This window comes from Pisolithus orientalis (genome assembly GCF_024613125.1).
Source record: "Pisolithus orientalis strain OTSU chromosome Unknown F5J12scaffold_6, whole genome shotgun sequence".
NCBI classification, from domain to species: Eukaryota; Fungi; Basidiomycota; class Agaricomycetes; order Boletales; family Pisolithaceae; genus Pisolithus; species Pisolithus orientalis.
Genome location: NW_026260787.1, coordinates 1182305 through 1204338, shown reverse-complemented (window position 1 = coordinate 1204338; position 22034 = coordinate 1182305). Strand labels below are relative to the sequence as shown.

General features: G+C 52.0%; 10 protein-coding genes across 10 annotated transcripts; 7 read left to right on the top strand and 3 right to left on the bottom strand.

Annotated features, from left to right (window-relative positions):
• Nucleotides 1–19: 19 nt before the first annotated feature.
• Nucleotides 20–1872, top strand: F5J12DRAFT_496873 (uncharacterized protein). The gene is made up of 3 exons (XM_051739716.1): nucleotides 20–326; nucleotides 402–1040; nucleotides 1108–1872. Exons 1-3 carry the CDS (start codon nucleotides 72–74, stop codon nucleotides 1738–1740), a joined length of 1527 nt encoding a protein of 508 aa, XP_051602811.1. The 5' UTR covers nucleotides 20–71; the 3' UTR covers nucleotides 1741–1872.
• Nucleotides 1873–2444: 572 nt separating this feature from the next.
• Nucleotides 2445–3610, top strand: F5J12DRAFT_496805 (uncharacterized protein). The gene is made up of 2 exons (XM_051739713.1): nucleotides 2445–2530; nucleotides 2603–3610. Exon 2 carries the CDS (start codon nucleotides 2702–2704, stop codon nucleotides 3575–3577), a length of 876 nt encoding a protein of 291 aa, XP_051602810.1. The 5' UTR covers nucleotides 2445–2530; nucleotides 2603–2701; the 3' UTR covers nucleotides 3578–3610.
• A 163-nt stretch (nucleotides 3611–3773) lies between these two features.
• Nucleotides 3774–5013, top strand: F5J12DRAFT_496825 (uncharacterized protein). Its single transcript, XM_051739715.1, has 3 exons — nucleotides 3774–4304; nucleotides 4360–4509; nucleotides 4604–5013. Exons 1-3 carry the CDS (start codon nucleotides 3861–3863, stop codon nucleotides 4847–4849), a joined length of 840 nt encoding a protein of 279 aa, XP_051602809.1. The 5' UTR covers nucleotides 3774–3860; the 3' UTR covers nucleotides 4850–5013.
• Nucleotides 5014–5176: 163 nt separating this feature from the next.
• Nucleotides 5177–6014, bottom strand: F5J12DRAFT_716394 (emp24/gp25L/p24 family/GOLD-domain-containing protein; the record flags this gene model as incomplete). Its single annotated transcript, XM_051741004.1, has 4 exons — nucleotides 5177–5298; nucleotides 5360–5490; nucleotides 5547–5628; nucleotides 5693–6014. The coding sequence occupies 4 exons, from the start codon at nucleotides 6012–6014 to the stop codon at nucleotides 5177–5179; spliced, it is 657 nt and encodes a 218-aa protein (XP_051602808.1).
• A 1814-nt stretch (nucleotides 6015–7828) lies between these two features.
• On the top strand, nucleotides 7829–9641 carry F5J12DRAFT_814582 (uncharacterized protein). The gene is made up of 3 exons (XM_051744988.1): nucleotides 7829–7929; nucleotides 7982–9132; nucleotides 9185–9641. Exons 2-3 carry the CDS (start codon nucleotides 8052–8054, stop codon nucleotides 9598–9600), a joined length of 1497 nt encoding a protein of 498 aa, XP_051602807.1. The 5' UTR covers nucleotides 7829–7929; nucleotides 7982–8051; the 3' UTR covers nucleotides 9601–9641.
• A 128-nt stretch (nucleotides 9642–9769) lies between these two features.
• F5J12DRAFT_689671 (PWI domain-containing protein) lies at nucleotides 9770–10283 on the top strand (the record flags this gene model as incomplete). Its single annotated transcript, XM_051740366.1, has 3 exons — nucleotides 9770–9871; nucleotides 9927–10058; nucleotides 10116–10283. Coding segments are annotated over 3 exons (402 nt in total), but the record flags the coding sequence as incomplete, so codon positions are not given.
• An 889-nt stretch (nucleotides 10284–11172) lies between these two features.
• On the top strand, nucleotides 11173–11505 carry F5J12DRAFT_890265 (uncharacterized protein; the record flags this gene model as incomplete). The annotated part of the gene is made up of 2 exons (XM_051747396.1): nucleotides 11173–11301; nucleotides 11359–11505. The coding sequence occupies 2 exons, from the start codon at nucleotides 11173–11175 to the stop codon at nucleotides 11503–11505; spliced, it is 276 nt and encodes a 91-aa protein (XP_051602805.1).
• A 473-nt stretch (nucleotides 11506–11978) lies between these two features.
• On the bottom strand, nucleotides 11979–13674 carry F5J12DRAFT_496815 (FMN-linked oxidoreductase). Its single transcript, XM_051739714.1, has 5 exons — nucleotides 13239–13674; nucleotides 13067–13162; nucleotides 12661–12991; nucleotides 12458–12589; nucleotides 11979–12403 (listed from the first exon to the last, which is right to left on the bottom strand). The coding sequence occupies exons 1-5, from the start codon at nucleotides 13558–13560 to the stop codon at nucleotides 12172–12174; spliced, it is 1113 nt and encodes a 370-aa protein (XP_051602804.1). The 5' UTR covers nucleotides 13561–13674; the 3' UTR covers nucleotides 11979–12171.
• A 3099-nt stretch (nucleotides 13675–16773) lies between these two features.
• On the bottom strand, nucleotides 16774–18325 carry F5J12DRAFT_496727 (uncharacterized protein). The gene is made up of 5 exons (XM_051739712.1): nucleotides 18118–18325; nucleotides 17773–18065; nucleotides 17463–17710; nucleotides 17108–17267; nucleotides 16774–17049 (listed from the first exon to the last, which is right to left on the bottom strand). Exons 1-5 carry the CDS (start codon nucleotides 18197–18199, stop codon nucleotides 17032–17034), a joined length of 801 nt encoding a protein of 266 aa, XP_051602803.1. The 5' UTR covers nucleotides 18200–18325; the 3' UTR covers nucleotides 16774–17031.
• Nucleotides 18316–20227, top strand: F5J12DRAFT_496726 (chaperonin 10-like protein). Its single transcript, XM_051739711.1, has 5 exons — nucleotides 18316–18395; nucleotides 18445–18752; nucleotides 18810–19101; nucleotides 19155–19557; nucleotides 19616–20227. The coding sequence occupies exons 2-5, from the start codon at nucleotides 18608–18610 to the stop codon at nucleotides 19901–19903; spliced, it is 1128 nt and encodes a 375-aa protein (XP_051602802.1). The 5' UTR covers nucleotides 18316–18395; nucleotides 18445–18607; the 3' UTR covers nucleotides 19904–20227.
• The last annotated feature ends 1807 nt before the right edge of the window (nucleotides 20228–22034 follow it).

The window sequence follows — 22034 nt, the reverse complement described above, 5'->3', positions numbered from 1 at the left end:
GGGAAACACCTTCCTTTTTAGTCGCTCACCCCACGTCGCTCAGCTCTGGACCGCCCCACAGACGCTTGACAATGGGGCCGACGTCCATCGCCGTGCTTGGTGGTGGTCTGACAGGACTGTCAGCTGCATTTTACCTTACAAGGCGATTTCCGACTGCACGCATTGCAGTTTACAATTCAGAGGCACGTTTCGGGGGGTGGGTGCGTTCTGACAGAGTCAGGGTCTCATACACGAACCACCACAATGGCAAACTGGAGAACGCAGACGTCATCCTTGAAGCTGGCCCAAGGACGTTGCGTCCAAACGCGCGCAGCGTACTCGAGTTGGTGGGTCGCTTTTTTTCGCTATGAGGATGAAGAGCCATCCTGTTCTCACAGTTTGCACGCTCTCGCTAAGACTAGATTCATCTCTTGAATCTGTCATCCACGCTGTTGACTGTTCCGAAGACTTCTGACGCCGCGAAGAATCGCTTCCTGTATATCCCTGACTTTGGCGAACTATGTCGACTTCCATCGGCACCTTTAGACTTCCTCACATGGTCTGGTCCATCCAGACAAAATATCAGGAGCTTGCTACTCTCATCCGTCGCACGGGAGCCATTCAAGCGTCGGAACAGGAGACCAGGTCTTGACGACGAATCCGTCGACGACTTCATGACAAGAAGATTCGGAAGTGAATGGTCGAGGATCTTTGCAAGCTCACTTGTGCACGGCATCTATGCTGCAGATGCACGGAGACTTAGCCTGCGATCGGCATTCCCTTCTCTTTGGGAGGCTGAAGAACGCGGAAATGGCTCCGTTGTATCTGGGATCCTCAGACGGTCTCCTCCACTGACGTCAGACGAAGAGCCTACGTCATCGTACGAGTTAGGGAACTTAGCAGACACGATGCGGGATGTTTCTGTATACACCTTTCGCGAAGGTATCAGCACATTGACAAATGCGTTGGTCAGATATCTGCGAGAGCATCCCAACGTTTACATGTATGGCGGGGTGCGTATAACAGGCCTTCGCATAAATTCAAGAAGCAAGCACTTTGAGGTAAAGCAAATGATGCATTGTTTGCACATTCCATTCCTCGAATCACTGATTTCCGCGCTTTACGTAGCTGATAACGACGGTTATGGAGACTGCGTCCCCTACCCACGTTGTGTCCACCCTCCCCTTGTTCCGATTGCACGGCTTACTCACACCCGCAATATCACTTCCACATCTCACAGCGAATACCTACACCTCCGTTACCGTCGTCAATCTTGTGTTTCCGCGCCCGCCGCCTTCCACCGCCCCGCTTCATCCCGAAGGGTTCGGCTACTTAGTACCCCGTCCGACAGATGGGTACTTCAACGACAATAGTCGTCTAGGGATTCTAGGCTGTGTCTTTGACTCATCATCCACCGCCACCCAGGACTCTAGCGATGCAGTCGTGAAGATGACGGTGATGCTCGGTGGACCTTACGCTTCCCGTTCTCTCCCTCAAATCAACGTCTCAGACCTGCTTAGCGAACTATCTACTCATCTCGGTAGAACGCTCCCTGAACCCGTTCTCGTAAAAGTCCACCATAATCAGCACTGCATACCACTTTATTCCGTGGGTCACCTGCAACGCATGGAAGAATTGAGGCATGTATTAGCAAGCGAGCCATGGGCTGGCCGGATGGAAGTGATCGGTGCGGGTGTGGGAGGCGTTAGCGTTGGCGATTGCATCGAGGCTGGGCGGAATGCTGGAAGATTCTGGTCGTAGAGATGATCTTTCCAATCTCACTCCTACTGGGTTCATGTGGTCGTGGGAGTTGGCAGGGCAGTTGGACGTGCGAAGGTAGGTGCCAACCTTTGTAATGTGTCTCAATTACAGATACAGCACTTGGGCACGTTGAAATGAGAGATTCGAAAGAAAGAAAGAAAAAGGGCTAGTTGGTCCTGCCAACTACTAGTTTCGTTGTTGCGTTGCGAACGATGAATATTTGATCCTGGACCTGATCTGATATCTCCCACGCCGTCAACCATTCACCTATCAAATCGCTGCGTACTTGATGTCAGACAACACAGGTTTACACTAGTCCTATGTCCGGGAGGTACAACAGCGACTGGGGATGGTTTAGCAAGGATAGTCTCAGGATGTCCCTCAGTGGAGGAGATGAAGTCCTCATGTGAATCGTGCGTTGCGTTGGCTCCTTCAAATGCGTCGCGGGACAAATTGAGGAGCGGTGACACGATTTCGAAGTCCATAATACTCCCCTGCCCAGCGCACAAGAACAGCATGCATTACACGTTCATGGTGGTGTTTTGGAGCTTTTTTTTTGGCCGTTAGTCGTTTCTTCGCTCCGACCAGGCGACTTTTTTTAATCCGACCTTACTACACTGGTTGGTTCTCAGGGTGTATCCCGATCGCAGCGTTCAGACTCCATACGACCCTGCACACGGGTCACATCGGCCAGTGACCTGTGCGGTCTCGGCTTACTGGAACACAGGTGGCTCTATTCGCCACCATGATCAAATTGCCTATTCCCTTTTGAACGTGGAAGCTATTCTTGGTGAGGTATATCATTCAGCTCGCTGGCACTGTCGTATTCATCCCATTCATACCCACTTCTCACGCTACTCAGACCCTTGTGCCCTTTGGGCCATTTAGGTCCCGTTTTCATTTATCGATCTTTGACATCGTCCACACACCGTTTCAACCCTCCTATCACTTCCTTGTTGCCATGGGCAGTATCCCAGTCTACCGGCAGAACTCAACCACTCTCGACTGGGAAGTCGTCTCGTCGTACGACAGCGATGACTGCGAGAACCGTAGTGACGGCATACCAGTGGTTCCAGATGGTGGAGCCCTGAGGCTCTATGACGGAAGTCACCAGTACCAGCGTCACGGCCACGTTGCGCACAGTTACAGAGACCATCCTGTAGATCCACGATTCGCACAAGGCGAACAACCAGTGGAAGGCCCAAGCTTCGTTGTTTCCCGTCTCTCCCCGTATCCACCCCCAGGCACGATTGTGCCAACAACTATCGTGACTGTCCCTTCCGTGGACACATACAACAAAATGCAGGAAAGCATGCACCGTGGGCGACGCAGCCCGCATCCTGGTCCTGTGATGCCGGAGCTACACTCTCCCCTGCCGACTCCGCCGCCACCTCCGTATATCCATACACCCCGCCCTTCGCGGATGTCGACACCCGTACCTGTACCGACGCCCATTCTACACCCTCCCCACGCTGAGCGATACCGTGAGGGTACACCTGTTCCCCCAATGCGTTATTGCGAGTACTCGCCTATCCCCGACGGGACCGGATATCCCTCGCGGACCAGTCCCGTGCATGAAGTAGCCGACCATCATCATCACTATAGCGAGCCGCGATCGCACTACCCAAGTGAGGATCGTGCCTTGTACCACAATGCGCAGCACGGTTCACGGTACTCGTCGTCGTCGTCCTACCAGCGACGATCGCGGTCTGGTGATCGGGCCTCGAGCAGCAGCAGCAGGTGCACATCTAGATCTCCAGCAAGGGTTCCGCCTCATGCTCAGGTCGGAAACCACAACATGCTGGCTGTACCGATTCAGACTGCGTACGGATGGTAGGGGATGCCGATGCGGTACATAGTATAGGAAGCCTGCGGGAGCCGTTCTGTCGCATGCAAAACGAGTTAATTATGCGGACTCGGGAGAAGTGTTAAACATCTTATACAGTACAGTATCGACCTATGTACCGATTTTGTCGTGACTGATCGTATATGGTATGACAATCTGACAAATGCCCGATTGAAGCGAGCGAGGAGTCATAGTCATCGTCGTCATCCCCTCCCCCGCAGCTGCCCTGACTCGACCGACTGTGTCAGCCCGCGTCTACTATAATATAGCAGACATGGTTACTGGTAATGCTCCACAGTCATCCCTGCCCACCACCTCCATGGCGTTTGGCGGCGGTGCCGTTACTGTACCTGCTGTTGTTCATACCGCCGTTACTCCTTCATCTACTGTCGGTAGTGACAGTGGGAGTTCTGGATCTGCCGCGGATTCGACCGACTATTTCTTCGGGTTCATCGTCACCTTCGTCGTCTTGCTACTACTCTTCGTCTCGTGCGGACTTGGCTCGCGGAGACGGTCTGCACTGCTCCGTCCACTATGGGCACGGAATCTTGAAACCGATCATGATGGTGCAGACTTTGGTAGTGGTGGACTGTTCCTTGGAGATCGACCAGGGTGGGGTCAGGGAAAGTCAGCGCAGCTGACACGACCCGTATGCTGGGAGACGTGGCTGCTTCCTCGGCCGGATGAACGGATATCACCTCAGTGGAAGGATCTTCAGGTGAGCCATGTCACACCGGTCGTGGTCGCTCCCTGCATGGTGATGATCGTCCCAGCCGATATCAGCCACGTTTGTGCGCCCGACTTCGTCTGTTGGATTGAGGGGCCGGTCCAAAATATCATCACCAACGTCGTTGCCGCTATCTGCTGCCGCCGACTCACGCTCGCCGGCCGCATCACAACCTAGTCTTTCGGTACTTACCCAGGTGCGGAGCTGGATAGCCAGTGAACCCTCGTGTCCCCACCCACCCGAACCCCCACCCCTGCCTGTCCTTCCTCCACCTAATGCCATCAAAATAGCCGTCATGGTATCGATGCCATCACCCTTTACCTCGCGGCAATGCGTGCAGGGTAAGGGGGAGGGTCCATCTTCGCTTATCTACCCGACGTTGGGTGACAGCATATCAGGCGGGTATGAGATCGGCCTCATACAGTTGCCATGGACAAGCGGCGAAGTCAAATAGCATTTTTGCCTTTCTCCCTTCATCATACCTACTTGTGAAATACCCCATCATGACCCTACGATATCTCACGTTTTTGGTATAGTGTTTGCACATCTTATGTACGCCAGATCAAAGGATTGACGGACGGTTTTTGGATTCTTACCAGTGACAGGTGTATTCCTAGCTTGACCAACAAACTTGCTATTTTCTTGGAATTTGTTCTGCACCAGAGAGGGTGTGTGTATGTATGTTAAACCTTGGGTTGTACAGTATACTATATGTTTCTCAAGAGAGAATTTACTGTATCCCACTTCTCATGACGAGTCTCGTGTACATTGGCCGCTGTCCAGTGAATATTGGCGGCGAGCGCGTAAATAAGTCAACAGAATACCCGTTGGGAATGTCCATAGAACCGCGGAAAACCCGGCGACTAATCGATCAAGTACTTGCGTTTAAAGTATGCTCGAAGATGGAAGATCTGCCAGACTCCCAATCCTATGAGCGAGAAGAGCGTGAACCAGGCAAAGTTCTGGACACGCTGGTTTGTCGAAACTTCATATAAACGAGTCAGTCATGTTGTCATTTCAGCGTAGAGAACGCTTTTGTTACGCACGGTTCGTAGTTGCGAATCGTTCTTCTCGTTTCTTGAGGTAGTCCAACTCGTCTTCAATCTCTTTCACTACTCCCTCCAGTTTACGCATCTCCGTTTCGAGTCCTGAAAGCGACTCCTGATTTGCTATTGCGCTGCAGAGGGAAAAGTTCAGTTGTGATGTTGTACTGAAGACGGTAAAATTACGCACTTGTAGTCTACAGCATCCACACCAATGTCAATGTCGAGGTCGATTGTACGCGTCATGTTTCGAGCCAAAGTAGTCTTGACGTCTACGGTCAACGACCTCAGCATTCCAGCCTCTTTTGTGGTGTCCAGCACTACATGTCCACTCACCAGGTGACAGCCAATTTTTGAGGCATACGCCAACCTCTCCTTCAGCATGTGCAGTGACAGCAAGCCTCGTTTCGCCCTTTACGTCACGTTTTGAAAGGTAGACGTTCCGCTGGGGCGTCGAGTCTATGATTTCGATATCGACACGTTGGCTCGGGCCAGGACTGACGTTGGCAGTGACAATAACGAGTGCGTGGGTGTGCACGGCGTTCCATATGCATTTTGGAGCTGGCACGCGTGCGGGTGGCAGCGCGAGTTTGATGGCAGAGACAAGAGGTGCCAGTAGAACGAACAGTAGAAATGAAAGAGTACGTCTGCTGGTCATCGCTGGTGGTGGTGTCGGTCGACGTCAAACACAATGCATTGACGGCACGTGATGAATATGGAAACTACTACCATCCGCTTACATTCACCAACATATTATCTCGCTCTTTGCTTTGGAACACACCCCGTGGATTCAGGGTCGAGGTTTCACAGTGTCCATTATCCATCGTCGAGTACACAGAGACATGCACCCCAGACCCCCGGGCCTCAGGGGCTGGTTCTAGGATCGTCCCTACCATGGACTACCCTGGCGAGGCCAATCCTAGACTTAACCCGGGTACCATAGCCCACGTCGTGGAAAGACAGTGTGACATTTGCATACGCGATATGGGCTCTCTGCACTATGGTGGGGCGATGGAATGCCGCAATTTCTCTGACCTGGGGGGCACGCGGCATCGATTCGTCCCTTCCTGGCGGGCCCGGCCCAGCGACAAACAGAGCACCTATCGCTGGTCCTACCTTTGCAAGATTTGGTCTCTAATTTCTCCAGACTATTCAAGGTTGGCGATCTATTGGAGCCAATGTTGTGGCTTCGAAATAGAAACGCCTTCGATTCCCTCGCGTCCATGGAAGTTAAGGTTAGTAGTATCCACTATTCTACATTCCCGACAGAATTGATTATGCCAGGACCTCCTGTGGGACAGAGACAATATTCCTTCCTGCTGTTGGCAAGTGGATAATATTTCTGACGCCGTTACTCGCATGGCGGATTAGACTGATGAAAGAAGGCCCGCTGCTCCCCCTGTCCTGGCCTAAGTATGCATACACGCAGGTGGGTTGATTTCCTCTCGGTTGTAAAGAGTTCGGCGGCTTAGCGCTGATGTTATTAGGCTTCAAATGCATTGCCACTTCCTCTGCAGGGAGATTATTGGTGAGCATGCGCCACATCACGGTGTTTAGGATTATACCCCACCTTATGCCCTGTTTGTCAGGCCACAACAGACCGTGTGGTGCCTGCCTTGCCATTCACTGATTCCAGACATGGCGATTACTCACCGGCTGTGATGGTTCCTGGCTGACTTGAGTCATCCGTTACCGTAGATATAGACGTTGCGCGGTTAATCCGAAGCCCCTCCTACAACATATCCAGTGCACTTTGCAGGATAGCCAGGTGGCTTCGCTGCCCACTTCGCCGCCCTGCAAAGTGCTACTGTTCATACTTGACTCTTGAACTGGTTGATCGGCACGGCATTCCACTCAAGTCACCGAGCAGCGCCGCTGAGTCGGATAGAAGTGAATTTGAGTGGGGCAGTTCCGGGAGCTGTGCGACGTGCACAAGGCAAACTTTGTCTGCGTCCATCTAAATGCCGAGTATCAATATGGTGGCACTCGCTTAGCCATCCTTGTCCCCCTTCAAGTCCGCCTACCTGCATGGTCCATGAGTGTATCCGCCGTCGCGGCGGTACCATTCCCCTACGTGACGGAAGGGATGCCAGCTCGGAGCACAAGAGGCCGGTGAAACCGAAAATAAATTCCGAAACACCGGGAGTGATTACTGCGGCACCGAAATCAGGGCGCGAATACAGACCGAACAAGTGCCACGATGAGACTATGCCGAAGCAGACCAGAGTGATCAAGTAGGAAGAGCGCTTTGACTACTGGCATTGGTGGTTCTGAGGCATTCGCGGATGTCGTGGTACGGAAAGCCTAAAAGTATCGTGAGATTCACTATCTCTTCCTCGGAACGAATAGTTTCAAGTGCTCCGGTGTTGGTTGGCTAGCAAAGTCTCGGAGGAAGGGGGGTGGGTAAAGTCGGAACTGCCAAACACTAAAAGGCCGCGGTATGTATGTGCTGTTTCCCCATTGTCAGGCTGGCTGGCTCATACGCTCTGTAGGCCTGAGCGCCCCCGCCGGGCTACACCCTCTTTTTTTGGGCTACGCCGCACACGTGCCATTTATGCATGGTAGACAAGGCTGTGAAAAAGTCGCTAATTGGGTCTTCTGTTCGGGACTTACGAGACGATACAGGCGGCCTGTTTTATAACCCAGCACCCAAGGCTAATAATCAGACAGATACCATCCCACATACCTCTCCCCCATGGCCATCATCATCAAACCCACACCCCCACCACTCCATCCAATACTACCATGCAGAGCAAAGAGGCCACCCTTGCAACTACCTCCGTCACCCCTCGTGTGTGGACAACCGGGGTCCAGTGATGCCCCCTGTCCAACGGACGTCTTTCCGTATCTCCCCGCCGAGTTGCATCTCCGAATCATTGAAACCATCGCTGCGCGCATTCCGTCCATCCCAAACAGCGAACAAGGATACGACCCCCTAGATCTTGCGACACTCTGCGCATGCTCACTCGTGTGCAAACTATGGCTGAACACCGCACGCACAGGAATATGGGCAGGTGTAAGACTCAGCGGTCGATTGAGAAGCATGGCATTCATCGACTTGTTGGAGGCATACGCCTGCAGTTACGGTTTAGGCCCAACTGCTTGTAACGATACAGAAGATGTATTCCACGAGAAGCGGTGTGGACGGGGCACATTTTCTATTCCGAGTTTCGCGTCCCATATCGTGTACTTCTCTGTCCGCGAGACTCGCGGAAATCCATGGGATCCCAAGTGGCTCAATGATGGATTGCCGTATCTCGCAGCCCACCTGATGCGTGTCCACACGATCGAATTGGAGCGAGTGACGTGGGAGTATCTCTCTTCACGTTCTCGCAAGGCTTGTTTGGAGAGTTTCAGACATGTCAAAGAACTCACGCTGTGTGGATGCACGTTCCGCACCGCAGCGGATATGTGCGAGTTCCTAGCTGAATTTGACAAGTTGGAGACGTTGACACTTGATGGGATACACTACTCGAGATTGGATCCACCGCAGTGGTATCTTGATACCTGGGCAGACGGACAGAAGTGCATCAGATTGCCCCCCGCTGCGTTGAAGGCGGTTGGCATGAGAGGAGCACCGATGGAGACAGTATTGGAATGGATCATGTCAGGTATTGAATATCGAAAGGAGACTAACGACACAAAAATTACGAGTGTGAAGCTGGGTGGTGTGGGAATTGCTGAGGCAGAAGTCGTAGGAAGGTTCCTAAGGGAGGTGGGAGCAAGCTTGCGGGAACTTCGTGTGGGATTCGATCAAGACTTCGTAGAGAGAGGAGGTGAGTATCCCTGGGCGCTGTTTTCTTTTTGGCAACTAAAGTGCATGGGTAGACGCTTTCATAGACCACATAGACCTTGGACAGAATGTCCGACTAGAAGAGTTGCACATTTTCGGTCTTGTCGTTCCTTCGCCGCCTCTGCCGGATCCACTAGAGGAGGAACCTGAAGACCAGTCTGCATCGCTGACTCAACTGACATCGCTTTTATCATCGATACGGTCGCCGATGCGGGTACTTTCATTAGCGATGTACCCGGCAGATATCCGCGCGATGTCGACAGTTGATTTCGAAGGGTTGGCTGGTGTGTTCAAGAAGTCCGAGTGGGCAGCAGTGGAGGAGGTGCGGGTTGTGATATCGAACAAGGGCGAGTGTGGGCTGGGCAGAGTCGTCAAACAGCAGCTGAGCGTCCTCGACAACAGAGGCGTCCTCAGGGTCAGCGTCGGGTTCGACGAGCGACAAGTTCTGTAGTACCGTATTAGTGATTATGTAATTCAATTATGGTCTTGATATTCCCACGGCCGACTCTGCCTCACACACCGAAGCTTTTTCGTTGTCAACCTACTTGGAACCACCATGGCTGACGCAGGTGCGTATAACCTCTAAACAGAAGTTCTCATGGCATCGACACGGCTGTTCAGGCTTCTTCAAAGGCACGTCTGCCGATCAGGACAGGCGCTTCTCTGACAAGGAGCTCAAACTGCTCAAGTCCATGAAATTCCCTCCTGAGTTCGAGAAAAAGGTAACTGGCTAGTTACCATCGGAAAGAGCTTCATACAATCCTATCTCCTGTCTAGGTTGACATGAAAAAAGTCAATATGGAAATCATCAGGCCATGGATCGCCAAAAAGGTGACAGAGCTTGTCGGCTTCGAAGATGAGGTCGTCATCGAGTATGCCATGGGTCTACTCGAAGACCCAAATCATACGGTTCGCGCTCGGTCGTTCTGTTGCGTCTTTTTATGATCTAAACGGGGGTACATACAGACTCCCGACCCAAAGAAAATGCAAATCAATTTGATGGGGTTTCTCACGTCGTCCACTCCAGCGTTCATGAAGGCACTTTGGGACCTTTTATTAGAATCTCAGGACAGTCCTGGCGGTGTTCCAACTTCTATGGTCGAAGCCAAGAAGGAAGAACTTCGCAAGGCAAGGGAGTCCGACCAAAGGGCAATCGGTGAAAGAGATCGCAGAGCACGCTTAGATGAAATCCGAGAAAGAGAACGTGGAGAAAGAACAGAGCGTGGTGGCGGCAGAGGTCGTGGACGAGGGCGAGGACGTGGCAGAGGCGGCTATGATGGAGGCGGAAGGGGAAGGGATAACCGTAATGGTGGTGTACGTTTTTTCTTCATCAACTCACTTTATTCCATTGACGCTGGTCACGTAATATTAGCGTCCCGGTCGTCGATTTTCTCGTTCGCCTCCGCGTCGTCGTTCACCGTCTGGTTCTCCATTCGATGCCCGCAGTTCTCGCTCGCCTCCTCCAGCCCGTCGGATGTCCCCAAGACGAGATCTGCCTTCTCCCCGCCGTTCCCGGTCCCGATCTCCTCCCTCGTATGCAAGCCGACGCTCTCGTTCTCGGAGTCCCCCTCCCCATTTCACTCGTCGCCGCCTCTCCCGCTCATTGTCACCTTCCCCTCGCCGCCGCCGCCGCTCTCCTTCCTTCGACTCTCGCGGGTCTCGCTCGCCTCCCCCTCCAAGGATCAGGCGCAGACGCTCACCCAGCTACGACCGGTCCCCGCCCCGAAGACACATTCCTTCTGGAAAGGATCGAGCAAGGGACAGCCGGAGCCCCCCTCCACGACGACGCCGATTCTCGCGTGCTCTTTCACGATCACCAACTCGCTCTCGTTCTCCCCCCCGATACATTGCTCGCCGAGGCAGCCCAAGTCCCCGCTCAAATCGTCGCGACAGGCGTGATAGCCATTCGCGCTCTCGCTCCCGCACGCCATCCTATCGTGCGGGGACCAGAGAACGCAACAGGACTGACACGACAAGAGATAGACGCAATCTAAGGCGAAGCCCTTCCCCTGTGAAAATGAACATGGACAAATCCGAGGAATCCGGCCGAACTCTTGACCCTGACCTCCCTCAGAACAGCCGAGGCGAATTAAAGATCAAGGGACAGGCATCCGCGCGAAATTCCAAGTGGGATGACAATGCCACTGACGAGGTTGGTCCTTTTCGCAGTCTAGGCGCCATTTTTCTAATGTGCCTCGCCATTGAGTAGGACACGGGTGGTACCGGTTTGGGCAGCCAAGATGTTCCCATGCAGGATCTAGAGAAACGCGAGAATGAGTTGAAGGAGAAGGCTCTCAGGAACAAGGTCATTAGGACACGCAAAGGGAGCGGTGGAGCTGTCGCTGGCTCAGGTTGAATCACCTACCGTGTGATGTGGTAATATTTCCGCCTTTTATCTGTCCTCTTTGCTGTCTACTGATGTTAATTGATACATACGCATTTTTCATGATCCCTCTTTTGAGACTTTCGGAGACCTTTGCCTATCGGGAGGTAACCCTCACAAGGAATGTGTACCCCATTTTGTCGGCGGCGTTGGCTGTGTGGTTGGCGAGTAAACCCCCCAATATTGATATGTTTCCTTTTCCTTCTGTCCCGCTTCAGGCAGGTTATTTACTCAAATTGATGTGCAGTTTTTAGCCATGGCAGTATATATCCTTTGACAGCGGGACCCTACTGGGAATTCGTGTTCGTCAGTCCCTTGATCCAGGTTACTCAAATGTGAATTTTCATCGCCATTTATTTCGTTTTGGGTTTGCTCTATCCATCTTTCTCTTGAGATCCGATGCCTGCATTTGATGAAATAATTTTGAATCGGATTTCAGTTCAAAGTCGTTTCTTATGCGGGCTATCCTGCATCTCACTGACTGCTTCCTTCTGTGGCACCACAGGAAATATGGTTATCGTTCATAGGCTTGAGGGTCGCCTGACATATCCTGAATCCTGATCAAGTATTGTCAATCTTGGGCTTGACAAGGCAGACAGCGCTCAAACAACGTTCAAACGGGTATGTCAAGTCTTCCTATTACTCTATTTTGTCTCCCGCTAGCGAATGAATACATCTCATACTACTTAATATGTCCTCATGTTCCTGCACACCGCTTGACTCTTTCTGTACAAGGTGCTTGGCACCGAGTACTTTCGCGGCCTTACCTCTCCATCTAGTTACACCCCCATGTAATAAGTCTTCGATATCCCTGATACTCTGACATTCGCTTATTGCGCTGCGGAATTTGGCGTACCACGGGCGCCGTGAGCTGTCCCACCGACATCAAAAGTAATAAAACCGTATTAAGGACATTTGTACTGACCATTGGAACTCAACGAAGTGCCGCACGTGGGTTCGGATTGTGTTGAGGGATGCGACGCCAGGGAGTTGCTTGCAGATGTCAAGGTACTCAAGCGAGATAAGCACAGGGTCTGGCAAACCTCCCGTGAATAACCTAATAAACCATCGTCAGCCAGCCCAGTCCGAGACTAGTTCACGAATCGACGAGAAAGAGAAATTACGAACGTAGGGTTCCCAAGTAATGTCTCTCCGACCATCGCCCCATCTGCTTGAGTATACTCCATATTAGCACGAACGTCGTCCGAAGTACGAACGTTGCCGTTACTGATGACAGGTATGTTCAATGTCTCCTTAAGTGTGCGCACAGCCTCGAGATCTGCGGCACCCTGGCGCCGGCGTTTGGCAGAAACATGACGGGCGTGTAAGGTTACCCAAGATGCCCCTGCGTGCTCGAGGAGCTGTCCAAAGGCCGCTGTCGCAGACATCGGATCCGAGGATGGACACAGCCGGATTTTGGCGGACGCAGGGACGAGGAGGGAGTGAGACATAGATGAAACTGAAAGGTCAAAAAAGTTGTGTACGATGTGATTTGGTTAGTCGGGTCGGCCAAGGGAATAGACCGGGGTCATACCTATGGACTGTACGAGTGGCCAGTCTTGCTTTCCAAGCAAGTACCCTCCAAAGTGACCGTCTTTTGCATGCTCCTGTGGGCAACCCAGGTTAAGATCTGGTGAACTTGGGTGAGTTCGATGGTCGGAGAGAACAGAACGTCGTCCTTCAGCAGTGGGGCTGTGTGAACCCACCTATTCCATCGCAATGCGTCTGTACTTGTCTAGCAGCCTTTACGACCAGCTCTGGGTCATTCCCGCACAGCTGGACGACAAGTGGTCTCGCATATCCGTCCCAACCACCACCAAAATCGTCGAAGTCACCACTGCCCTGTGCTAGTGCTTGGATATCACGCAAGTGGAACTCGAGGTATTCACGATCGTTGAGGAGCTTGCAAGGCTCAAGCATCTGCGTGTATGTGAGCGTCGCACCATACCGCCTCGTCAAGAGACGGAAGGGAGCGTCGCTTTGGTTGACCATCGGAGCTGCGATGTAGGTCAGGTCTGGCAGCGACATCGCTGGGAGTTTCCCCAGCACGCTGTCGGGCTCGCTCGTTGGGCAACCTGCTCCCTTGTTGGGGGTGTTTGTCCCTCGCACGTCATCTGACGTTCATGTGTGTTCACTCCTGCACATCATGAACCTAGTACTTCGCTTCAGTTCGACCAAAGAAGGACGATTCGCCCGTCCTTCTTTGCACCACTCGCTGTGTTAGATTACCCAGCAAGGGTCCGTAGGGCCGTTTATAATGTGTTCGCGTCCGCGGGGCATGCTGCCACACAGCCATCCTATAGAATTGGCCTGCCACAAGTGGGTTGCCGGGTTCCAGAGCCTTTCAGTAGCGAGACGTGGTCAATGCACGCTTACCGCAACCCTCAAGACACAACACACGCATGTGTTCACTTGTCCCCGCGAATTTCGAATATCCAATGATACACATGTGAGTACTCTGTGTGTCTTCTTATTATCCTTCTGTTCGAAAGTTCATCAGTTCCCCCTCGTCCCCATGAAATGTAATTTCATCATCGTTTGCAGTGTCTGCCGCATCAGGGCTATCATGAATTTTAAAATCTGAACGTTCCATGAGAAACTCAGCCCATCCCTGAACAATGTTTCAAGTTCCAACCGAAGGTTCTCAAATCGTGTTCACGCCTACTCGTATACGTACGAAACGTACATGAAGCTTCGCCTTTCCACTTGGAGCTGCGCCCCTCCCCGATCTTTGATCGATGTACCTCGTGTGGAGTCCTCCTGACCTGCAGTGACCCATTGTCGATCGAACTCTTGAGTTCACATGAGCGGCAGCCGGTCTTATCGCCTGCCAATTGGTAGGCGGCGTCAACCTGGAAGCGTTGGATTCTATTCCATCGGATTGTCCGTGAACTCATCGTGTATACCTGCCTGACCGCAGCTACGTTATTTCTTTCATGTGAACCACCCCAACCGCAGGCTAAGATGGCGATATCCCGTCACGATCTATTTCAACTCTCAGGAACATTGACGGTAGGTAGGTTTGCAACACCCCAGTTTGCGTGCATTAACAGCTTCCACCGTGCAAGTGGGGGCTTGTAATTTCGTTAGATAGAAAGTGTACCCATACCACTCTACTGCCAGTCAGGGCCAAATTCAGTCCGGAACAAAGGGAAAGACTGGATGACTCATTATCTCTACCATCAATATTGTCGAGTCGGCCGTATACAGAAGGGCCAATAAGCTTCCGCACGGCCGCTCAAACCCGGCCTAACGCTGCCAAGGCGGGAGTTGGTTTGCCCGACCTGACTCTATATACCCGATCACTCCTAGTCCCCTTCTGTTGCGGCTACAGGTCCCCAGGTGCACGGAAATTAGCTCGTCAGTCGGAGCAATGCGATCACTCGACGTATCACAGCCGTGTGTGTCGTCTGTTTGCTTATCACTGCTGACTAGTTCATGAAGAAACCCGATCTGGACTGTTTACTGTATGCGGGTGTGTAGACACTAGCCGTCGCTGCTATCACCCAGATTTACCCGGCCAAAGGGGATCTCCGAATGGGATCGCACAAGGATGTATTTCATATCTACGCGATGATAGGTCTGGAAGGTGAACCTATTTCGCTCCGCATTGGGAATTAACGCGGCCATGGGTTGCTTAGAACCGTTGGTGGCGGGTCACTGGCAAACATCTTACACGTAACGAAGTCGCCTTACTCTCTCGAGTCTTCCGGTACGGACACCCGTGCCTTCCTAACAGCTCTGTACCCACGGAGCGACAAAAGTGTCATTTGTCTTTCCACGAAAACATGGGCGAGAGGAAGGCGTGGTAGTACATCCATTGGGGCGGTTGGCTTTTACGAAAGTAAGTAAGTTGCAGAGAAGGTTCACCGACACGTGGGCCTGCATCACCGGGACGGCGCCACAGCGGATGATGATTTTGATCATGTCGTTCTTTTTCTGGACGAAAGCGTGGCCAGCCTCGAGTCTGGCTAAAGCCATGGGAATCGTTTGGGGGCAAACCGGTGTTGCAGATCACTGTTTCCGAAGCCTGGAACAAAGGGGGGCGTTGCTTTTGGAAGACGGCGACGGGATTGCGGAGGACTTTGATTCCCACGTGTGCGAAGGGGATGGTCGATAGAAAGGCGTCATTGTGACGGGGCTTTATAACAAGACATGCATGGAATGTTTATCTTAAATTCAATCTCTGTCGGTGTGACCACCGCGGATTCTTTTACCCTTGCTTCTAAAGGGCGATGACGACCCATGAGGGGGCGATTCTTTGCGAACTTTAATTCGGGTCGTCACGTCAAGAGGGTGTACTTTGTTCAGATTGGATGGTACCTGGTGCGTGGAAGTGAGTCACAAGGACCACGGAACTATGCCAAACTGCGTGTTTTCCGTAGTACTCATACGTAGTGGTCATTTTCAAATGCGACGTTCTCGGCGGCGAAATCCCCTCGCAACTTCCTAGCGGTTCACGAACGGTGAAGGCGTGTACTCGAACGGGCCGTTTCGGCAGGAATATTGCAGCGTTGCCACTGCCAGTATTAGTATTTACCTACTTCTCGACGTATCCACTTGCTCTAACAGTCTGAGACACGTCCGGCCTGCGTGCGATCTCGATCCGACGGTCTCATGCACCAAATCATCCCTGGGCAGGCCAACACAGGGCGAGATAAGCATTGCGGTTCAGCAGTATAGTTTCACCATTGCGTAATATAATTTCATGTGGCTTTTCAATGTGCCGATGGCAACATTGATGGGACCATAGGATATCCCTGAATCAAGCAAAGTTGCAGGGGTTGAAGTGTTTGAGAATTTTAGCGCTATGAAAAGTGATAAGGCAGCAGCAGTCCGACTCGGTATGAACCGACGAGGGCAGCCCGAATGAAACTGATAGTGGCTAGTCTATAGACTGATTTTGATTTTTCTCTCAGGCGAGGGGGGTTATTTCTTTCTTCAGTTGGTCCGAAGTTCCGAGAGATGTGGCGGCCCGAGAAGTGGTTTGCCAGCTGATGGTGATTATTTGGGTGGACGTCCCACCATGCGTGATATCATCTTACCGATAGTCTCAGTAATTGTGCGGAGTCGGCAACCGACGGCAGGCGGGCGCTGGTAATCTCCACCCGGGACTGACGGGCCGGATGGAGCGGCGTGGAGGGATAGAGGGCGCGTATCATATCGACAATGTTCAAGCGGTCCTTGATATTGGTGCAGTTCTTTTCTTGATAGCGACTCCACAATGCCATGCTCAAGATGGGAAAAAATTACATTCACTGCGCCTCGTCGAGAGAGGGGCTCTAAGTCGGAAAGAACATGACAACCTTGTACGTACGAAGCTCAATCTGATAAGGGGAGATCTGCTGCCGTCTCAAGCATGACATGCGTGCGAGGTTCTGCATCTACAGCCTGCCATCCGTCCGCCATCGGCATCTGTCAACGATAATTGTGTTGTGTGCATATAGTACACATACGAAAACTTTGGCAAGGTATCTAGCTGTGTCTAGCCATCCTGTCTCACCTCCCCATCCATCCCTGAGGACATGACATAAGAACGACAGTTGACGCCAAGAACATGTCAAATGGGACGTACGCCGTCGACAACAAGAAGTTCCCCGCAGACGTATTGACTTGCATCGCTGGCGAGAAAGACGACAGGGCCAGCGTAGTCGCGGGGGGTACCCCACCTTCCAGCGGGGATCCGCTCCGAGATCTGCTTGTACCTGACTGGGTCTTCCAGAAGCCGTTCATTCCTATACGCAAGGTGGATACCCCGTTATTCGCAACGTCAGGGGATGCGTGAGCAAGATAAGGGGACGTGCTAAGTACTCGAGATCCCCGAAAATCGGGGATTAATGTTGATGCGGCTATGTAACGCGAAGGGGGGGTGGCGGATTGGCGCGAGGGACGAAACTCCGATGGGATGGAAAGAAAAAGGTTGCACGCACATATCGGTGGCGACGTAACCTGGACATATACCATTGACCTGGACGTTGAACTGAGACCATTCGTTGCTAAGAGCCTTTGTGAGCTGGCCGAGTGCGCCTTTGGCAGAGGCGTAAGCGGGCACGGTGATTCCACCTTGGAATGTGAGAAGGGAACAGAAGTTGATAATTTTACCCCTTCTAAGGGGGACCATGTGGCGACCCGCTGCCTGGGAGAGCAGCCAGACAGATTTGAGGTTCACGTCGAGGACCTCCAAAAAGGAAACGTCAGTGAGAGTAAAGTTTACCATGGTGCAATACGATAAAGTCTTACATCATCCCAGTCTTTCTCTGGAAAGTCCACGCTCGGAGATCTCCGCTGGATACCTGCACAGTTCACCAGAACGTGGATGCTGCCACCCATGGCGTCGAGCGCCCGGTCAAACAGGCCCCGGACTGCCTCCATGTCGCCTAGGTCGCATTCGACGACTTTGACGCTGCCTCCAAGCCCGTGGATGGTGTTCACAGTGTCCATATTCGGCTGTTTTGCTGATTCGGGTGGACGCCGGACCAGACAGATTGCAGCGCCTGCCTGCGCCAAGGCAATCGCGCACGCTGCTCCTATACCTGACATGTAGTCCAATTTATCATATTGAATACAGTTCACGCGCGACGTTACCTCTGGTAGCTCCGGTGATCAGAACGTTCTTCCCGGTGAGGGAGAAGAGCTGCGGTGATGGACGATCTGGCGTAGGATCCATGGCGAGTACTACACCCACCACACGCGTTCTATCTGCTTATATTACAATTTCACGGAGGCGTGATTGAAACGAGGATAATAACTTTTTTACCCCACATCGGCGATTGAACCGAGGGTGCCGGCAAGGCATGTCACATATTATTATTTTATTGAGGAGACCCACCCCCAGCATCGGATCAGTCTAGACCGAGGGAAAGGTGACCCCCGAGATATATCCCGTTATGGTTAATTGATATTATATGACAGTGTTTCCATATATTGGAATTTCTGTCAGCGGCTATGCGGACCGGTGGAAAGACATGTCCATATGCGAACAACGATCTCCTGCCTCGCTCTGTCTTGTCTCGCCTCATAAAAGTCAGTTCTGTCTGGTCCAAATGTCCCCCCCAAGCAACCCACATCCCTCGCAATGTCCCCCGTCGCTTTCCCCACACACCGTGCAGCCGTCCTCTATGGCCCAAAGGACATCCGCATTGAGGACCGTCTCGTATGGCCCCCTCAATATGACCAAGTCCAGGTCGCTGTAAAGTCCACCGGCTTGTGTGGCAGCGATCGTGCGTGTCTCCCTTGGTTATCTCGCCGTATTACGCGTGCTCACCCTTTCGTCTCAGTACACTACTACACCGACGGCAGGAACGGTGACTTCGCCGTCCAGAGCCCTCTCGTGCTTGGTCACGAAGCAGCTGGCGTCGTCGTATCCGTCGGCCCAGGCGTGAAGCATCTCGTTCCAGGTCAACGTGTCGCCATCGAGGCTGGTGTCATGTGCCGCCAATGCGACTACTGTCGCTCTGGTCGGTATAATCTCTGCAAATCACTATGGTTCGCCAGTAGTGCCAAAACAATCCCTCACCACGACGGCACGTTGCAAGATCGCATGAACCACCCATCACATGTCCTTCATCCGTTCGTACATATCGTTAACGTCCCATCGTCCCCTCCTAACTCCACTTACGTAGTCTGCCTGACAACTGCTCCTTCGAAGTAGCAGCGCTGGCAGAACCATTGTCCGTCTTGATACATGCCAGCAGACGAGCCAACCTTCAAAGGGGCCAGCGCGTTCTCGTCTTCGGCGTCGGTTCTATCGGCATTCTTGCTTGTGCCCTTGCAAAATCATATGGTGCTGCCCAAGTGGCAGCCGTAGACATCAACCAACAACGTTTGAACTTCGCAAAATCAAACGGTTTCGCCTCTCGAACCTACTGTTTACCTGCGGTCGACAGGGCCAAGACGACCGACGAACAACTTCGGCGGGCCAGAGAGAACGTTCAGCGAGTCTTGGCAGATTTCGGTACACCCGACGGCTACGATATCGTCTTCGAATGCACAGGTGCCGAATCGTGCATCCAAATGTCAATATACGTAAGTGTGCCCCTTCCTATTCTGGTTCTCGAGATTAATGACTTATCGTTGTTGCCAGGCCGCCGTAACCGGAGGCAAGGTTATGTTGGTCGGCATGGGGTCGCGCAACGTCATGTTACCCCTCTCCGCAGCTGCCCTCCGTGAGGTGGACATTCAGGGCTCGTTTCGATATGCCAACACCTACCCGACCGCACTTTCATTACTTTCTTCAGGAAAGCTGCAAAACGTCGAAGAACTGGTTACTCATCGTCTACGGCTGCACGAGACTGCTCGCGCATTCGACCTATTAGCACGGGGAAGGGATGAACAAGGGAATATGGTTATGAAAATTATGATCGCCCCTTGAAACTTGTTTGATTTTCTGCCCCATATCACTTCATTTCATCGGTATTCATCAACGACCCACATTTTCCGTTATTCGTAAACGCACTCACATCGACGACGCATCACGGCATTCTTGTTTTATCTTTTGTGTTATTTAAAGGACGTTGCAACGCTGCGCTACACTCCTCATCATTCTCACTGACAGTTGGCCTTGTTTCTAATATTGACTCAGCATTTTTAAGTACATGCTTTCAAAATAAACCCTCCATTCTGTACTAGATCGGGCTTTGAGCCTGAAACCGCTAGCCACGTACGCGATGACTTCCTTTAAAAGCTACATGCTGTGGACGGATATCAGATCAGCGAGGTTAATGAGGCAACTACCAGGATCAACTGATCCGTATGTGAGGCTCGTTGGAGCTCCTCCAAGTCAAATGACTATTGTAACGTCTCGACAAACCCTCGTGTGTTCATGCTTACATCGATGCAACACGCGGTCGTACATACATATCGCCGAGCTCGAGGCAGAGCTCTCCCGATCTCTTTGATGATCTGATCAGTACTTGTATTTGAGATACTACAAGCACGTGAAAGGCTAAAAGTGTAGTAGACATATATATGTGTGTTGTCCTATGTATGCTATCCATGACAGTACTTCGCCTCCCCAGGCTGTCAACGAGGATGCCCTGGGGCCTGCAAGCTGCGAGATTGTCAGGCCCCGGATGTCGGTGCGATCACTGCGCACCGCTGTCCAACCAGAACTCGAGGATGTATGTATTATAACTTGCGGAGGGAGGACCAACCACAATATACATGGTTCCACGCACTCATGCAGCGTCTGCGTACGGACTTGTATGTGCATACATGGCCTTCTCCCGCGATGACCAGATGACACTGCGTTCCGACATGTGAACATGCTGTAGCGTTGCATGACTTCCACTCACCTCTGAGAAATGTGGAACATCGGCGGAGTTTTGCTAGTGTGAGTAGATAGCCAACTACACACTAACACTGGATCCTTGCCAATGACGGCACATTATATTGAAAAGAAGGCAACCCGAAGTTGAAGAACGCGCGTTAGAACGCGGCGCCAAACCGGTCACTCGCAGGAAAAAATGGAAACGAACCTGAATACGTATGTAGCGGGTATGTAATTTATTAGATACCGGGCACTTGACGGAAGCCAGGAGGAAAAAAAAAGCTTACATTTAACCGTCACGTCATCGAGATGCTGTAGATCTGATTATGATGCTTTTCAGGTTCAAGTAACCATCGATATCCTGTGTACGTACGTGGGTGTTGTATGTGTACTGTTATGAGATAAGTTATGCACATATGTCCATATGGGTGTGTCGAGGGCGAGCGATAGCCTGTGAAAATGCGCCTGACATAATGTGAAGGTTCAGTACTTGCAAGGTTAGATTGTTGCACTAAAGGGGCACGCTAATGAAAGAAGGAGGCGTCCAAAGAACACGACCGGTACTGCACCTTGACATGTTATGATATTACGGTGTCCCCCTGGTACTAGTGAGTCACTCAGACGTCGTCTTGCTGCTAATTAACGCGGGATACAGCGGACACCGTGGGGTCGATCATGAAAAAAGTTTCACGGCGTACATTGTTCTGTGGGAGGGAATGAGGGTCAAATGCTGGTCAATGACGTGGGAAACGTGGCGAGGACGCTACGAAAATGGAGAACCCCATCCCATGTCACGGAAAACATAAGAAATATCGGGGTACCAGGGGATGGGGGCATGCCCATATAATAACGTATGCAACAATCAGTCATCGTTTTCTAATGTAATCCGGCCCGCATGATATCCACTGATGCGATTGGATCCGCCTTGGACGACCATGCTTGATCAGCTTATGCGGCGCACAGCGTGATTCTGAATTCCCAGGTTACAACGCTAGACCCACGGTGAAGAATATGGTTTAGTAAGTGAAGCTAGTGAAACCGGAGCGGAACGGATGAGCGTGAACCTACGTCGACGGCGTGCGAGATTCGTCCTGCAAGGTCGGAATGCACATGTGGGAAGTTTAATTGAGTTCACCCCTGCATGCAGATGCTATATGCTGCAGTTGCAGGGCGGCGAGTAACAAAGTCCGTGTCATCTAACCCTGCTGCCAAACTCGCAATAACCCTACCCAGA

Excerpts from the sequence above, each read along its gene's own strand:
- F5J12DRAFT_496873 (XM_051739716.1), top strand. The coding sequence starts at position 72 with ATGGGGCCGACGTCCATCGCCGTGCTTGGTGGTGGTCTGACAGGACTG. Across the intron at positions 327-401 it reads CGCGCAGCGTACTCGAGTTG|ATTCATCTCTTGAATCTGTC; the intron begins GTGGGTCGCTTT and ends CGCTAAGACTAG. Across the intron at positions 1,041-1,107 it reads CAAGAAGCAAGCACTTTGAG|CTGATAACGACGGTTATGGA; the intron begins GTAAAGCAAATG and ends CGCTTTACGTAG.
- F5J12DRAFT_496805 (XM_051739713.1), top strand. The coding sequence starts at position 2,702 with ATGGGCAGTATCCCAGTCTACCGGCAGAACTCAACCACTCTCGACTGG.
- F5J12DRAFT_496825 (XM_051739715.1), top strand. The coding sequence starts at position 3,861 with ATGGTTACTGGTAATGCTCCACAGTCATCCCTGCCCACCACCTCCATG. Across the intron at positions 4,305-4,359 it reads CTCAGTGGAAGGATCTTCAG|CCGATATCAGCCACGTTTGT; the intron begins GTGAGCCATGTC and ends TGATCGTCCCAG. Across the intron at positions 4,510-4,603 it reads GTCTTTCGGTACTTACCCAG|CCGTCATGGTATCGATGCCA; the intron begins GTGCGGAGCTGG and ends CCATCAAAATAG.
- F5J12DRAFT_814582 (XM_051744988.1), top strand. The coding sequence starts at position 8,052 with ATGGCCATCATCATCAAACCCACACCCCCACCACTCCATCCAATACTA. Across the intron at positions 9,133-9,184 it reads AGACTTCGTAGAGAGAGGAG|ACGCTTTCATAGACCACATA; the intron begins GTGAGTATCCCT and ends GTGCATGGGTAG.
- F5J12DRAFT_496815 (XM_051739714.1), bottom strand. The coding sequence starts at position 13,560 with ATGTCGCTGCCAGACCTGACCTACATCGCAGCTCCGATGGTCAACCAA. Across the intron at positions 12,992-13,066 it reads GCCACTCGTACAGTCCATAG|TTTCATCTATGTCTCACTCC; the intron begins GTATGACCCCGG and ends TTGACCTTTCAG. Across the intron at positions 12,590-12,660 it reads ACATTACTTGGGAACCCTAC|GTTATTCACGGGAGGTTTGC; the intron begins GTTCGTAATTTC and ends ATGGTTTATTAG.
- F5J12DRAFT_496727 (XM_051739712.1), bottom strand. The coding sequence starts at position 18,199 with ATGGATCCTACGCCAGATCGTCCATCACCGCAGCTCTTCTCCCTCACC. Across the intron at positions 18,066-18,117 it reads GATCACCGGAGCTACCAGAG|GTATAGGAGCAGCGTGCGCG; the intron begins GTAACGTCGCGC and ends ACTACATGTCAG. Across the intron at positions 17,268-17,462 it reads GGTTACGTCGCCACCGATAT|GAATGAACGGCTTCTGGAAG; the intron begins GTGCGTGCAACC and ends CCTTGCGTATAG.
- F5J12DRAFT_496726 (XM_051739711.1), top strand. The coding sequence starts at position 18,608 with ATGTCCCCCGTCGCTTTCCCCACACACCGTGCAGCCGTCCTCTATGGC. Across the intron at positions 18,753-18,809 it reads CGGCTTGTGTGGCAGCGATC|TACACTACTACACCGACGGC; the intron begins GTGCGTGTCTCC and ends CTTTCGTCTCAG. Across the intron at positions 19,558-19,615 it reads GCATCCAAATGTCAATATAC|GCCGCCGTAACCGGAGGCAA; the intron begins GTAAGTGTGCCC and ends CGTTGTTGCCAG.